The 16,272-nt window shown below is 36.7% G+C and overlaps 1 protein-coding gene across 1 annotated transcript; it reads left to right on the forward strand.

Moving 5' to 3' along the window:
- The first annotated feature begins 5,396 nt into the window (after positions 1 to 5,396).
- Positions 5,397 to 14,893, forward strand: LOC308619769 (stromelysin-1-like). Its single transcript, XM_081238896.1, has 10 exons — positions 5,397 to 5,572; positions 6,341 to 6,585; positions 6,677 to 6,825; positions 6,952 to 7,077; positions 10,168 to 10,332; positions 10,519 to 10,663; positions 11,557 to 11,687; positions 12,192 to 12,351; positions 13,456 to 13,559; positions 14,491 to 14,893. The coding sequence occupies exons 1-10, from the start codon at positions 5,456 to 5,458 to the stop codon at positions 14,589 to 14,591; spliced, it is 1,443 nt and encodes a 480-aa protein (XP_081095022.1). The 5' UTR covers positions 5,397 to 5,455; the 3' UTR covers positions 14,592 to 14,893.
- The last annotated feature ends 1,379 nt before the right edge of the window (positions 14,894 to 16,272 follow it).

Here is a 16,272-nt window from a genome sequence, read left to right on the forward strand (position 1 = left end):
ATTTTTTTCCTCAAATGTCTGATCAGAGACAAGGACATTTATTTTTCTATGAATGAGAAAACACTGAAGCCACATCTCTATCGGATGGTTGTTGATTCTGGAAGAGAGAAAAGAAATTGTGACCATAGAGTTGCATACCAATCCAAGATATCTTCCATAAGAGAGGTTAACAAAAGAGATGCTCAGATATGCTAAAATCAGTAAATTTCTCCTGAACCACCCTTGGAAAATTACATAAAGACATACAATTGCCAACTGACTCAAAATGAACAATTCCAGAATGTATAGTTCAAGCTCTAAAAAGTTTAACAGAGCTATCTTTTCTTGGTTTGTTTGCAGTTTTCTAACTGAAAGATGACTTAGGTTGATTTGGCAACATGGGGTTATGCTTGGTCCATGCTGCTTCTCACACCTATTTCCCTTCTGCTTCTACTCTGATCATCATATGAGAAAAAGTGTTTCTCAAGCAACATTTTATATCCTACAATCAGATGAAATACACTGCCCATTGGAGTACCACTAAAAACTTTGTCATTTGTTTGCACAATTGAAATAATTATGTCAAGAATATTACAAAATGCTCTCCTTCTTTCCATAAAATCAGAGTTGCCTGGAGTCACATAATGGCCATTGTCATTGCCAAGGAATTTGAATAATGGATTTCAACACATTTACCACTCCTGTTGAGTGATCTGATTCATTAGGCTTTTATAAATGAAAAAGATAGTCATTCCACGTGCAAATATTATCTGTTCTAAATTTCCTATTTCTAATCTAGTTCACATTCCAACTAAAATGTTTGAATGTCTCTGTGGAAAACAGACATAAAAATTAGTATATATGATCTAATTTCAACCATGAAAAATGTACATTTTAAAAAACCCATAAGCAACATGTTTTATTCTGTAATGCAGAGGGAATACATCCCTTAATAGTACTTATTTTTGGCTGATGATATTCAGTTTGTGGAAAAAAATAGATAAAATTTTATAAATTTTCCATGATCAGCATGATGTAAAAAATGTATACACAGGTATTAAAAAATCAAAAGTACAGTAAAGTGTTAATAGTGTTTTTCTCCTAGCAGCTTGAATGTAAATGATTTATTTTCTTCTAACTTTTTTATACTTAAAATTTTCTATAGTAAAAATATAAAATTTTATTGAAATGTAAAAAATTTAATTGAATGTATTTTGCAGAAACATGGCTTTCCATCACCAAGAAAATCAACTAAACATCTACAGTAGTTCCCCTTACATACTAACGAGTTCCGTTCCGAGAGTGCGTTCTTAAGTCCAACTTGTTCGTAAGTCCAACAAAGTTAGCCTAGGTACTCAACTAACACAGTCAGCTATAATACTGTACTGTAATACGTTTATAATTCTTTTCACACAAATAATACATAAAAATCAAACAAACACAAAAAATAAAGAAAACATTTTTAATCTTACAGTACAGTACCTTGGAAAGTACAGTAGAACAGCTGGCATAAAGGGGCTGGTTTCGAGTGAATGGGCAAGAAGAGTTACTGACTGGAGGAGGGAGAGGAGGTGGGAGATGGTAGAGTTGAAAGATGGTCAGCAATAGGAGACGGGGGGCAAGCTGCAATTTCACTCATGCCTGACGTTGATGGAACGCATGTTCGCATCTTTGAAAGTTCGCAACCTGAAGGTTCATATGTAGGGGACTTGCTGTAAAATAAATTAAATAAACTAAACATCTTAGTTGCAGGCTAATGGCCTTCCACAACGAGCTTCAATCTGTCTTCCCATAGCTTTATTTTTCATTTTTCATTATTCCCCTTCACACATTTTTCACTTCAATAAAAAATTAACCCTTTGCCTTTTTACGTATAGACTAAATTTTCTTGACTCTGTATGGTTGTTTATCCTGTTCCTGGATTTTCCTCTATGTCCAAATCATTTCAGGCTTCACTTATTTGTGGCTTTACCTTGGGCTTTTTCTAAACTAAGCAGCTTTCCTTCTGCATATTTCCTGTACAGCTTCTTTATTTCTTATAAAATCTTATGCAGAGGTCATCTCCTCTACTAGATTATACCCTTTTCTCCTTCATTCATTCCTTCATTCTGTCCTCTCATCCTTCCTTCTTTCCTATTTTTAAGTAGCTAATTTGGTCACTTTTTTTCTATATTTCTCTTTTAAATATTATCTCCAAATCTACAGTCTTACTTTGTTTATGCTGAAGAATTTAAGACTCAGACACTTGAGAAATGAATGAATAGCTAAAAGAATGATATATCAGCTGGAGGTAACAAGGATCATGTGTTATTTCATCTGATTAGTCATGGAGAATCATGATAAATAGGAAGACAAAAGTGAAAAGTTATGAGACAGACTGTTACTTGGACTAACTTCCTGCTTTTGAATCTAAGTTTGGATCAGATTTAAGTTTACTTCTAGACCTCTGATCCCTGGAGGTTAGATTTACAAAAGCACCCATTCTGACCCTTGTACATATTTCACCGTATGACAAATGATTATTCTATGGAACAGTCATCTTCCTTCCTGTGCAAAAAAAGCCCATTTTTTTCCCTAATGTTCACAACTCCCCTCTACATTTGATATATTGGGTTGGCCAAAAATTTTGACAGAAAAACCCGAACGAACTTTTTGGCCAGCCCAATATTTACTCTTTCTTACTCTTTTTCCTGCTTTTTTCCCTTTTTTCCCTTTCCCTTTCTCTTTTCCTCCCTCCATGTTGTCTTTTCTTCCTTCTTTCCTTCCTTCCTCTTCCCTCCCTTCCTTCCTCCACTCAGTTACTCTGTAATTTGCCTATTCCTTCGCATTATTCTGTTCCCTTTTAAAATTTAATCCACAAAATTCAAACTATCTCATTCATTGTCAGAAACCTCCTTGACTCCACAGTCTTAGTTTTGGTGTTCAATAGATATAGGAATAAGGACTTTAAGTATATAAATCTTTTATTTATTCTCTTATTAGAGAGACTTAAGATGATAGCTTGAAACTTTTTCTATGAAAATAAAATAAAATAAATCAGTTATTAGGGTATTTAGTAAATATGACATGTACGATCTGGGAATTTATATATGCATCATTTGTGAAATTTTTGACTTTTCATTTACCTGTTTGACTTTTGCTGTGAGCCTTTCATTCATAATTAATATATTAATTAATTCTCTACCCGATTTGGGGATTCCTGCTGTATGCAAAGCCCCACTGTAAGTATTAGGAGTACAGAAATAAATGGGAAACAGTCCCTACCCTCAAGACTTTACAGTAATATGGGGAGGCAGATAAATAAACTATTACACTAGAGTTCAGTATGAAAAATCAGGCAAGTACAGATACTGTTAAGAACTAAGTAATGAACTCCTCCTGGGGCTCAAGGAAGACCTCTCAGAGAAGTTTGTTTTAAAAGATGACAAAGTTCTGCACTGGCAAACTTGTGTTTTTCTCAGGAAGAAGATGGCCTCTTTTGTCAATCACTTTTGAACACTTGGGAAAATGAACATAAAATCTGTCAAGTTTCCCTCTAAATTTAAAAAATGTTTTATAAATTATGCTAGCAGAGAAAATTTACACAGAAAACCCCTTAATTTAGAAGGAATTGACAATTGTAGATGTCACAGCTCTTCTGCTTTTAATTTCTCACTACCTCTTCTGCCTGACTTCATTGTTTATCCCTGGAATTCATATCTGGTACAAGCCCTTACCACTCCAACCCCCTTAGCTCCCTTGACATCAGTGTAAACAAGTATTTTACCCTTATCTCAGTCAAAATGAAACAAGACACTAAGGAATATAGAACTCTAGTTTTGATGTGTCTTTGAACAGAATCTAGCCTAAAAGTGGATGCTCAAAAGTACCATATAACCCCTGCCAAGTGGTCATTAGGCCACTGGAAACTTCCAGCTACATGTTACAACCACTGAAGAATCCTATTACATCTTCTATAAATATTGAGTGAAACATCTCCAATATTTCTTTAAAAACATACAAAAAGTAAAGCAAAAAAGGAAAATTCAAAAGGGATGTAGTGGGAGAAATCAAAGCATACACTTATTAAATGTTCATTAAATGCACATTTTTATTCATCATTTTATTTAATTCTCACTCCCAGGATATTCTTCTCTTTAGTAAACAAATAAGCAAGCAAACAAAGAAAAAACAAAGTGTGGTGATAAATAAAAGTTTGTGCACTTAGTAAATGTTTAATAAGTGTAAGTTTTGCTTCCTCCCACTAGCATCCCTTTTGAATTTCTTTTTAAATTTATTTTTCTAAGGATATAGGAAGTGAGGTTGGTGGGGAGATAGGTTGGTGGCAGGTGGCAGGAGAATTGTATGTAAAGTATTTAACAAAGTTTCTTCCTCTGGGAAGGTTTAGGGTCTTCCTTACAAATATTTATTTCACACAAGTGATGTGAGCAGTAGTCCAGTTGACAAAGAAAAAGAAAGAAAAGGTAGGAAAGGGAAGGGAAGGAAAGGGAAGGGAAGGAAAAGAAAAAGGAAAAAAGGGAGGAGAAGATAAGAGAAACATGATAAGCAAAGGACAAGAATTTAGGATGGCTTTTTTTTAACTTTAAAATATCTACAAATTTGAATTTAGGGAGGAAGAAAAGAGATTGAAAGAGAATAAGAAAAGAGTAGAAGATAAGACAGAGGAGAATCTCAGTCTAATGAACAAAGTAATTTATATCAATTCTTTGAGTATTTGCGGAGTAGCTATTAAAGGTCTATCACCCATTAATAAATTGGGTACAGAATTAAGACCAACTAAAAGAAAATTGATATGTGTCCTTCTTCCTCAAAATCTTGAGGAATGAGCATCCTTCCCATGAGCATCTCCTCCTCAAGGACTAACAAGTCCAAGCAGAATGTGACAGTAGGTATTTCAAATCAAGTTTCAAAAAGTGAATTTCCCTTTCAATTTTATTCTAGATAGTATTTCTTCTATTTTTACAGAATTTAATAGTATAGACTGTAACTATTTATGCACAGCTTTGCATTTACTTATATCTTATTACATTTGATTTTAAATATGTTCTTCTTAAAATAAAATTACATTTAAAATTTCTACAGAATTCTGACTTTTTTACCATGTCATGCTACTTCTCAAATCCACAAACATAAACTATCTAGTAAATTCCAGTCACTTCTTTTTTCCAGAATAAAAAAAAACTGCTCCAGTTTTCTTCTTACCAAGACAGGAAGAATTTCCTGGAGATTAATCACTCTTTTGACTTGCAAAATGGAAAGGTTGAGAGAAATTAGTAAAGTAGGTTATATCATCCTATTTTGGATTTGAAATTTTTGAAAAAGGTCCTGCTGGAACTCATAGGAAAGCAATCATGAGTCAAGCTCTGTGTGGGTGATCTAAGCAAACATTGTCACCCTATAAAAGTCAGACTCCAGACCATTAACCTAGAAGAAGATAGGCAGAGAGCAAGGCATTAAGACAGAAGAGAGCTGAGAAATGTCAATGGAAATGAGGAATCTTCCAGTTCTGCTGTTGCTATGTGTGGCAGTTTGCTCAGCCTATCCATTGGACAGAGCTGCAAAGGACAAGGATGACAGCATGGACCTTGTTCAGGTAATTAAGGGAGCCAGCCCTCACGCTCCCTGACAGGGCTAACTGGAAACACTCTCTACTTTCTATTTATAAAACTCACAGAATTGTTTGAACTTAATGTATAGGAAGTTCAAAGGCAGAGAGTTATAGAGTGTTGTACGTGGAGAGGGTCTCAGTATCACCTATTTGGACTCCTCTTTTTATGCCAGAAGAAACAAAAGCCAGAGATATTAGGTAATTTCCTAAGATCAAAGCCACCTTACTAGCAGCACTGCTTAAGACACATGATTAACAAGTGGAGAGTATATGAAATATATCTTGCTTTGGAACTTCTGTAGGTATTTTAATCCAATATAAAGTTAGATGGATATTTTTATTGCTGGTGTCATGTTTAGATATAGAGATTTGTCTAAGTTTTTTTCTTAAGCCAGGTCCTTGTGAGAAGCATAAAGTGGAAAATTGAATAAATGTAGCTGAAATGTACAATTACTCACAAGGAAGTTTGTTTTGTTTTTCTCCTTTAAGTTCCCTGGATAATTATCTTGATTTTCCAATTCATTGCAATTTTCATTGCTTTGGTAGTAAAATAAGCTGCAGAGATATTCTGTTACAAAGATAAAACGAAAGTGAGGAGGAGTCTGCAACTGAAGAATTAAACAAATATGACACTTTGATTTCAAAAAACTAGAGGAATATTTCAAATAGATTAAGTGAGCAACTGTACAAGTTTACCATAAACCACTAAAAATCATAAAAATGACCTAAAAACTATACTTATGTTTCTGCTAGCAATACCTCGAAAACTACTACAACCTTGAAAAGGATGTGAATCTGTTTGTTAGAAGAAAGGACAGTAGTCCAGTAGTTAAAAAAATACAGGAAATGCAGAGGTTCCTGGGGCTGGAGGTGACGGGGAAGCTGGACTCTGACACTCTGGAGGTGATACGCAAGCCCAGATGTGGGGTTCCTGACGTTGGTCACTTCAGCACCTTTCCTGGCATGCCCAAGTGGAGGAAAACTCACCTCAATTACAGGTAATGGGTCCAAAGAGATTTTGACATAATACTGAGATTTATAAATCACTATCACAGGAGAAATAGTATCTTCAATTGTTTTTTCATACAGGATTGTGAATTATACACTGGATTTGCCAAGAGATGTTGTTGATTCTGCCATTGAGAAAGCTCTGACAGTCTGGGAGGAGGTGACTCCATTTACATTCTCCAGGATCAATGAAGGAGAGGCAGACATAATGATCATTTTTGCAGTTCGAGGTAAAAAAACAGAAACAAGGGGAGAAAAAAAACCATGCAAAATTTTATCTGTTGTCGTTTCATTAGAAAAGATTCCAGAGAGATCCTAATTACTAATCTTGACAATAATTTTTTTTTCTCTCTTAGAACATGGAGACTTTAGCCCTTTTGATGGACCTGGAAAAGTTTTGGCTCATGCCTATCCACCTGGGCCAGGGATTTATGGAGATGCTCACTTTGATGATGATGAAAAATGGACAAAGGATACATCAGGTTAGTTATACATCGCTCAGAATGATTTCAGTGTTGATTTTTGTTTTAACTTGGAGAACTCTTTTTTTTATTTTTTTATATCTTTATTGGAGTATAATTGCATTACAATGGTGTGTTAGTTTCTGTTTTAAAACAAAGTGAATCAGTTATACATATACATATGCTCCCATATCTCTTCCCTCTTGCGTCTCCCTCCCTCCCACTCTCCCTATCCCACCCCTCTAGGTGGTCACAAAGCAACGAGCTGATCTTCCTGCGCTATGTGGCTGTTTCCCACTAGCTATCTACTTTACGTTTGGTAGTGTATATATGTCCATGCCACTCTCTCATTTTGTCACAGCTTACCCTTCTGCCTCCACATATCCTCAAGTCCATTCTCTAGTAGGTCTGTGTCTTTACTCCTGTCTTACCTCCAGGTTCTTCATGACATTTCTTTTTTCTTAAATTCCATATATATGTGTTAATATACGGTATTTGTCTTTCTCTTTCTGACTTACTTCACTCTGTATGACAGATTCTAGGTCCATCCACCTCATTAAAAATAGCTCAATTTCGTTTCTTTTTATGGCTGAGTAATATTCCATTGTATATATGTGCCACATCTTCTTTGTCCATTCATCCGATGATGGACACTTAGGTTGTTTCCATCTCTGGGCTATTGTAAGTAGAGCTGCAATGAACATTTTGGTACATGACTCTTTTTTTTTTTTTTTTAAAGTTTATTTATTTATTTTTTTAATTAGTTTCTGCTTTATAACAAAGTGAATCAGTCATACATATACATCTGTTCCCACATCCCTTCCCTCATGCATCTCCCTCCCTCCCACCCTCCCCATCCCACCCCTCCAGGCGGTCACAAAGCACCGAGCTGATCTCCCTGTGCTCTGCGGCTGCTTCCCACTATCTATCTACCTTACGTTTGGTAGTGTATACACGTCCATGCCTCTCTTTCGCCTTGTCACAGTCCACCCTTCCCCCTCCCCATATCCTCAAGTCCATTCTCAAGTAGGTCTGCGTCTTCATTCCCGTTTTGCCCCTAGGTTCTTCATGACATTTTTTTTTTTTAATTCCGTATATATGTGTTAGCATACGGTATTTGTCTTTCTCTTTCTGACTAACTTCACTCTGTATGACAGACTCTAGGTCTATCCACCTCATTACAAATAGCTCAGTTTCGTTTCTTTTTATGGCTGAGTAATATTCCATTGTATATATGTGCCACATCTTTGTCCATTCATCCGATGATGGACACTTAGGTTGTTTCCATCTCTGGGCTATTGTAAGTAGAGCTGCAATGAACATTTTGGTACATGACTCTTTTTGAATTATGGTTTTCTCAGGGTATATGCCCAGTAGTGGGATTGCTGGGTCATATGGTAGTTCTATTTGTAGTTTTTTAAGGAACCTCCATACTGTTCTCCATAGTGGCTGTACCAATTCACATTCCCACCAGCAGTGCAAGAGTGTTTTCTTTTCTCCACACCCTCTCCAGCATTTATTGTTTCTAGATTTTTTGATGATGGCTATTCTGACTGGTGTGAGATGATATCTCATTGTAGTTTCGATTTACATTTCTCTAATGATTAATGATTTGAGCATTTCTTCATGTGTCTATTGGCAGTCTGTATATCTTCTTTGGAGAAATGTCTATTTAAGTCTTCTGCCATTTTTGGATTGGGTTGTTTGTTTCTTTGTTATTGAGCTGCATGAGCTGCTTGCAAATTTTGGAGATTAATCCTTTGTCAGTTTCTTCATTTGCAAATATTTTCTCCCATTCTGAGTGTTGTCTTTTGGTCTTGTTTATGGTTTCCTTTGCTGTGCAAAAGCTTTGAAGTTTCATTAGGTCCCATTTGTTTATTTTTGTTTTTATTTCCATTTCTCTAGAAGGTGGGTCAAAAAGGATCTTGCTGTGATTTATGTCATAGAGTGTTCTGCCTATGTTTTCCTCTAAGAGTTTGGTAGTTTCTGGCCTTACATTTAGGTCTTTAATCTATTTTGAGCTTATTTTTGTGTATGGTGTTAGGGAGTGATCTAATCTCAAACTTTTACATGTACCTGTCCAGTTTTCCCAGCACCACTTATTGAAGAGGCTGTCCTTTCTCCACTGTATATTCCTGCCTCCTTTATCAAAGATAAGGTGACCATATGTGCATGAGTTTATCTTTGGACTTTCTATCCTGTTCCATTGATCTATATTTCTGTTTTTGTGCCAGTACCATACTGTCTTGATTACTATAGCTTTGTAGTATAATCTGAAGTCAGGGAGCCTGATTACTCCAGCTCCGTTTTTTGTTCTCAAGATTGTTTTGGCTATTCAGAGTCTTTTGTGTTTCCATACAAATTGTGAATTTTTTTGTTCTAGTTCTGTGATAAATGCCAGTGGTATTTTGATAGGGATTGCAGTAAATCTGTAGATTGCTTTGGGTAGTAGAGTCATTTTCACAATGCTGATTCTTCTAATCCAAGAACATGGTATATCTCTCCATCTATTTGCATCATCTTTAATTTCTTTCATCAGTGTCTTATAGTTTTCTGCATACAGGTCTTTTGTCTCCTTAGGTAGGTTTATTCCTAGATATTTTATTCTTTTTGTTACAATGGTAAATGGGAGTGTTTTCTTAATTTCACTTTCAGATTTTTCATCATTAGTGTCTAGGAATGCCAGAGATTTCTGTGCATTAATTTTGTATCCTGCTACTTTATCAAATTCATTGATTAGGTCTAGTAGTTTTCTGGTGGCATCTGTAGGATTAACTTGGAGAACTCTTAATAGCTAAGAATACTGAAGGAATGGAGTGTTATGGATTTCCCAATGGGTCAAGAATCAGCAGAATCAGGCTGGAGATGGGAGTAATTGGATATGCCTGGATAATTTTTCCCAGAGATTGATTTCAATAATGAGCCTTGAAAAACACTTGGCTTTCCATTAAGTGTACTCATTCAATTGATCAATTAACCCCCCCCCCCAAAAAAAAGAAGCGGGAAGCACTGTGTGCTTCCAGGAAGTAAACAAATATAATACACAGCTGATCTGTGTAATGTACATGTATTTAAGGACTGAGTAACTATTATTTATGATTTCTTTAATAGGGCTCAATTTATTCCTCGTTGCTGCCCATGAACTTGGCCATTCCCTGGGTCTCCAACACTCAACCAATAGTGAAGCTTTGATGTATCCAGTCTACAACCCACTGACAGACCTGACTCGGTTCCACCTTTCTCAAGATGATGTGAATGGCATTCAGTCCCTGTACGGTGAGTGATGCTGGAAAAATTAGGCATTGTAACTTTGCAATGATGGTCTTCAGGAAAGCTTCAAAATGCTGCATAAAGCATTTGTAATTTAACTCAAAGCACTTTGAGTATGTTTGGAAAGGATATAAATTGACAGAAGAATCACATTTCTTCTAATGTTTGCATCCTCATATCTGTTCCTTTTAGGACCTCCCACAGCTTCTGCAGATGACCCTGTGGTGCCCACAGAATCTGTGCCTCCAGAACCTGGCACACCAGCCACATGTGATCCTGCTTTGTCCTTTGATGCAGTCAGCACTCTGAGAGGAGAAGTTCTGTTCTTTAAAGATAGGTCAGACCAGAAAACTATTCCTATCTATTCTTTTGATGTATCTATACAATGCTTAGAGAGGAAAACAAATAGAAACTTGATAGGGATTTTTAAATATTTAAAACAAAAAATTTTTTTTCTAAACTTGGAATCTTTCTGATGCTTCACTTTCCATATTTTCCTAAAATTGTGAAGTTCATTTTCAAAGACTTAGGATGATTTAATTTTTACCCTGTAATTGTCATTTCCAAATGTTATAAGTTACAGTTGCTTTTCAAAAGTCACAATTATGACTTTAGAATCAGAATTTTATCTTCACTTCCTTTAAAAATGATACCAGGATACCATTACATTTAATCAATCAATTTACTCACTGCTGGATAAATATGCACATGATAAAACTGCACAAGTGGAAAGAAAGTTAAAAGACAGTCATCACCACATCATTGACTCTTAGTACCTCAGTTCTCCCTATCTTCATCCATAGTAATGAACTCTTAAATATCCTTCCAGAATTGCTCTGTGTATATATAAAAATATACTTACATGCACGTATACATACACACACATCTGCCTATCTTTTTGAAAATACAAATGATGGTATAATATATATATATTGTTTTGCATTAATTGTAAGTATTTAAAGGTTACAGTCAGCTGATTAATTTGCATTGTAAGATAACTTTCCTTTCACAGAAGACATTACTCTGGAATCCTATGGCAACAGGTCCAGTGCAATCTTCTGGAAAAAAAGGAAAGATTTTTCCCCAGTGACAACACACCTGATTTCTGTCTGTCATTAAGCCTAGAGGATGTGGGACTGGGGGAAGATGGGTGAGACAGGACAATGAAGAAAATACGCTGAAAAGTGAAAGACTTCTTTCAATTTTCATTTCTTTTTACATGTTTTTCAGACATTTTTGGCGCAAATCCTTCAGGACACCTGTTGAATTTCATTTGATCTCTTCGTTTTGGCCATCTCTTCCTTCAGGCATAGATGCTGCATATGAAGTTATTAGCAAAGACAGCGTTTTCATTTTTAAAGGTAATTATTATATAATAATTTCTTTAACTTGCTAAAATAAAGCCTCTCACTGGAAAATTGATTAAGGCTTTAATTGGAAATTGCCCAGAGTTGTAAATTCCCTCAATTGGTCTGTGTTCATTCATTCAAGCTGCAAATTTTTGTTTAATGTCTATTTTGAGCTGGTGGCTAAATCTAAAATTTTGGCGTCCCCCCTTTTTTTTTTGTGGTACACGGGCCTCTCACTATTGTGGTCTCTCCCATTGTGGAGCACAGGCTCCGGATGCACAGGCTCTGTGGCCATGGCTCACGGGCCCAGCCGCTCCGTGGCATGTGGGATCTTCCCGGACCAAGGCACGAACCCGTGTCCCCTCCATCGGCAGGCAGACTCTCAACCACTGTGCCACCAGGGAAGCCCCCTCGTTTCCTTTTTACTGTGAAAATCAAAGGTGCTGAGAAGTATTTCTTAAACCAAAGATATCTGTTGTAGATTCAACGTGATTGTGATTTTTTTTTTAAACACAGGAAATCAGTTCTGGGCCATCAGAGGAAAGGAGGTGCAAGCAGGTTACCCAAAAGACATCCATACCCTGGGTTTTCCTTCAACAATAAGGAAAATAGATGCAGCCTTTTCTGATAAGGAAAAGAAGAAAACATACTTCTTTGTAGAGGACAAATACTGGAGGTAAAATTTGATTGGAATGACTTTGTATGATCCTAATTAGGGAAATTATTTTCTTTTTCTAAGGAAATCCCCCGCCTTACTCTTAGACCTGCGTCCCTCACAGTAGGAATGGTGGGGCTTTAGACAACTGTGGGGAAGTGCTTACTTTCAAATATAGCAGTGCCTGATAACAGGCATTTCTTAAGCTCTCCTGTTTTGAGTCCCATGTACAATAAGCTGGAGCTTCCCTTTGTGCTGTTGCCCCATCTGCCTGGAGTGTGCTCCTTTCTCCTCCACCTACACAAACCCTGCCCATCCTCCAAGTCCCAGCTCAAGTCGCACTACTTCCATGAAGCTTTCCCTGCTGCATTCCAAACCCAACTGGGCTTTTCTTTTTTGAAAGAAGCCCTGAGAATCCAGGCCACAGGGACACCATTCCTTTCCCTTTGTCTTATAGTCCACTCATTGTTTGAGTGTTTGTCTTGATTTCCCAACTGTACTATGTGATTCTCAAGGGCTTCCCTTAGCTTCACCCATTCATTACCTCTGCCTAAGAGGATGACAGGTGATAACAGTCTAGCTGTATAGGACTCTCAGAGGGGTTAATTCTTGGGCTATCTGCCCAGACTCTGAGATCTGGGCAGACCAACCAAAGTCCAGCCAACAATCAAAGATGCACTTACTGTGCTTTGCTTCTTGTCCCAATCCCTTTTCATAGGAGACTGCCATAGGAAATCCAGATGTGCATGGTAGGGACAACATATATGTACAAAGTATGATAGAGAACGTCAAATTTGTATTTTAGATGAATGATTGAATTCACTGTATGTTCATATCTTTGTGATAGAAGGATGATTAAGATTCTTTCTGTCCAAACCTAAGAAATATGGTAACAAACAGCATCTGCTAGAACAGGATGTTACCTCTATTTCTGGTAGAGATTTTAAGAGCTAAGTTTGCAGTACCATTAAAGTCACACATTTCTGTAGCACTAAACATGTCTGACATTTATTTGCAGTACTTGGAAAGTTTGTTAGAATTCCACATTAAGCCTAAGATGATTTACAAATTTTGGTAACATGATCTCCATGTAATGTTGAGCTTTGTTTCTTTTACTCGGTGCAGATTTGATGAGAAGAGACAATCCATGGAGCCAGGCTTTCCCAAGCAAATAGTGGAAGACTTCCCAGGGGTTGACCTAGAGGTGGATGCTGTTTTTGAAGCATTTGGTAAGAGGACACTTATTTTGTTGTCAGTGGGGCACTTGAAACAGTCTATAGTATCAGAGGGAAGAGGAAAATTGAAATAATATTTCATAACAGTTTTTTTTAACCAGGTTCCTCCTTTCAACCCTAAATTTCAACTTATGAATTTCATATCAATTATATGACTACCTCATATAATAAGCTATATAAAAATTTCCTCAAGTGGTGTGGCCAAGTTTAACACTGGCCAGCTGGTGTTCTCTATCTCACTGCTGCTACTAATTCCCGGGGAGATTTTCTCTGTCTTTCCTGAGTAGTCAGTCAGTTGCCAATATTTAACTTTCCATGAGCCCAAAGTCTAAAAAAATATTTTTTTCCTCCTCAGGGATAGGTGGGTGGAGGGATAGATGATCTTTATTGAAAGGTAATCTGATCACCATGATGACAGAGTCATAAAGGATCATCAGGCTCTGAAAGTGTCCCTGTGCCTCTCTGAGGCCAGAAATGCCCTCCAGGCTGCCTCATGAGGAAAGGGGAGGAGGAGTATTGGGAAGGAAAAGCTTAAGGATACCACAGTTTCCAAAGATGCAGAGAATTTTATCTGACTGCAAGCAGAATAACCTAATAACTCAGAGCATGATTTTGCTGTCAGACAGAGCTGAAGTTGAGTGCAATCTTCATTCTTTCCTTGTTGAGTGACCTTGGGCAAGCATCTAAATTTGTCTGAACCTCAACTTCCTCATCTGTAAAATGGAGTTAGATATACATGCCTCTTAGGATTGTTGCAGAAATAAATGAAAAAACATCACGTAAAATGTTTAACATAGTCCCTGCCAATTAGTATAATTCTATAAACACTTTCTGCTTTTAGGTATCTATTATTATGAGTTTTGTACTTTGCCAAATTTATTTATTGGAAAAAATATCTCACTATTTCTCCTGTCTGTATTTGCAGGGTTTTACTATTTCTTCAATGGATCTTCACAGTTGGAATTTGACCCAAATGCAAAGAAAGTGACACATGTTTTGAAGAGTAACAGCTGGTTGAATTGTTAGGAGAGATGTTTAGAAGGCATAACATGGGAATTCTAAATGAAGCTGATAACTCTTCACCTAAGTCTCTGTGAATTGAAATGTTTCATTTTCTCCTGTGTGTGCAGTGACTGAGAATGAGAGTGTGAGCTTCTGTGTCTTGCCCGTTAGCTTCACAAATTACAGGGCATTTAAATGGGCTGTGTGTTTGCACTTTGCTCACATGGGGTAGCATCCCACAGGGAAGGAAGAAGCACTTATGCAACAGACAAGTGACTTTATATATAATATTTTCTTATTATTTAATAAAGAGGAGTTGTCAGTTATTTTATTTTATTGTTTTGTTTGTTTCAAGAACTAGTTGTCCTCACAATCTTGGGTGCATTGTGGACTGAGCAGGAGACAGTAGAGGTGGCAGGATTAGGATCTCCACAGCTGGGGCCTCATAATGGGCTCATCTAGAACTGGAAACAATCTGCCACTTGCCCTCCCCAGGTACCCTACAAAAGAGATGCTATTTCCACCAACCAGGCATCATATGTGTTCCTGACATACCTAAGGAGAAAGATCTAGGGAAGCTGTCACCTTATAGGGCAGGCTCTGAAAAAAGGTGTGAAGCAGAATCCTATAATTATAACAAATCACTTAGTTCACACACTTCATTATTCAGGTGGGGAAATAAACCTGTTGTTCATCTTTTGCTTTTACTTATATATTCTATCAATGGAGCCCCTTTCCCTGCCCTAGCAAACAAATGTGCTCATATTCCCCCTATTCACACATGAAAATATCCTCCTGTGCTCATTTTGTATCTGTCCATGCCCACAAGCCCATGGACAACTGCATATCCTAAAACTGGTTTTCCACTCCTAAGTAATAAGTGTAACATGGTATCTGCTATACAGTAAGAGCTCATTCATGCTGTAAATTATTAATTCATTTGAGAATAATCTTTTAATCATATTCCATGTGTCAGGCATTGTGCTAGGTTGTGGGCATAGGAGCCTGAGAAAATGGACACAGTCCTTGCCTCACTGAGATTATAATCCAGCAAGAAAGAATATATGCAAATAGTGAAAAACATGAACATGTAACTGTAATTTTAGTAAGAGTTATAAAGGAAAAAAATTATGCTTCTTTGATAGAATAATAGGAGGATCTACTTTGATCTGGGTGGTTTTAGAAGAAGTTTTGGGGGAATGGCATTGGAGAAGGTTTTGAAGGAAGACATAAAAACTAGGTGAGAAGATGATGGTTTGGACTAAAGTGGTCACAGTGGAGAGTCAGAGACAGGAATACATATATATCTATATCTATATCTATATCTATATCTATATCTATATCTATATATATGATTGACAACAGAACTCTATGATGGCTTAGATATGGAGTTTAAAAGAGGAAAAGTTGCCGGAATAATTCCCAGATAACTTCCTTGAGCATAAGTGTTGATGGGGGAAGACCTGAAGAGAAGCAGTTTTGTGAGGAAAGGGCAAGAGTCAAGAAGAATTGCTCAGTTTTGCCAATTTTTAAAATGTCTGAGAGATTTCCAAGTAAGACCATGAGGTAAATTAGTCTAGAACTCAAAAGAGAAGATATAGTAATTATGTTTGGTGATGGATGTTAACTAAACTTATTGTGGTAATTATTTTGCAATGTATACATATAGCAAATCATTATGCTGTACACCCAAAACTAATACAAT

Source organism: Mesoplodon bidens (genome assembly GCF_964165515.1).
Source record: "Mesoplodon bidens genome assembly, chromosome: 7".
Taxonomy (NCBI): domain Eukaryota; kingdom Metazoa; phylum Chordata; class Mammalia; order Artiodactyla; family Ziphiidae; genus Mesoplodon; species Mesoplodon bidens.

Coding starts and splice junctions, on each gene's coding strand:
- LOC308619769 (XM_081238896.1), top strand. CDS start 5,456: ATGTCAATGGAAATGAGGAATCTTCCAGTTCTGCTGTTGCTATGTGTG. Junction 6,826..6,951: donor GATCATTTTTGCAGTTCGAG/GTAAAAAAACAG, acceptor TTTCTCTCTTAG/AACATGGAGACTTTAGCCCT. Junction 7,078..10,167: donor ATGGACAAAGGATACATCAG/GTTAGTTATACA, acceptor TTTCTTTAATAG/GGCTCAATTTATTCCTCGTT.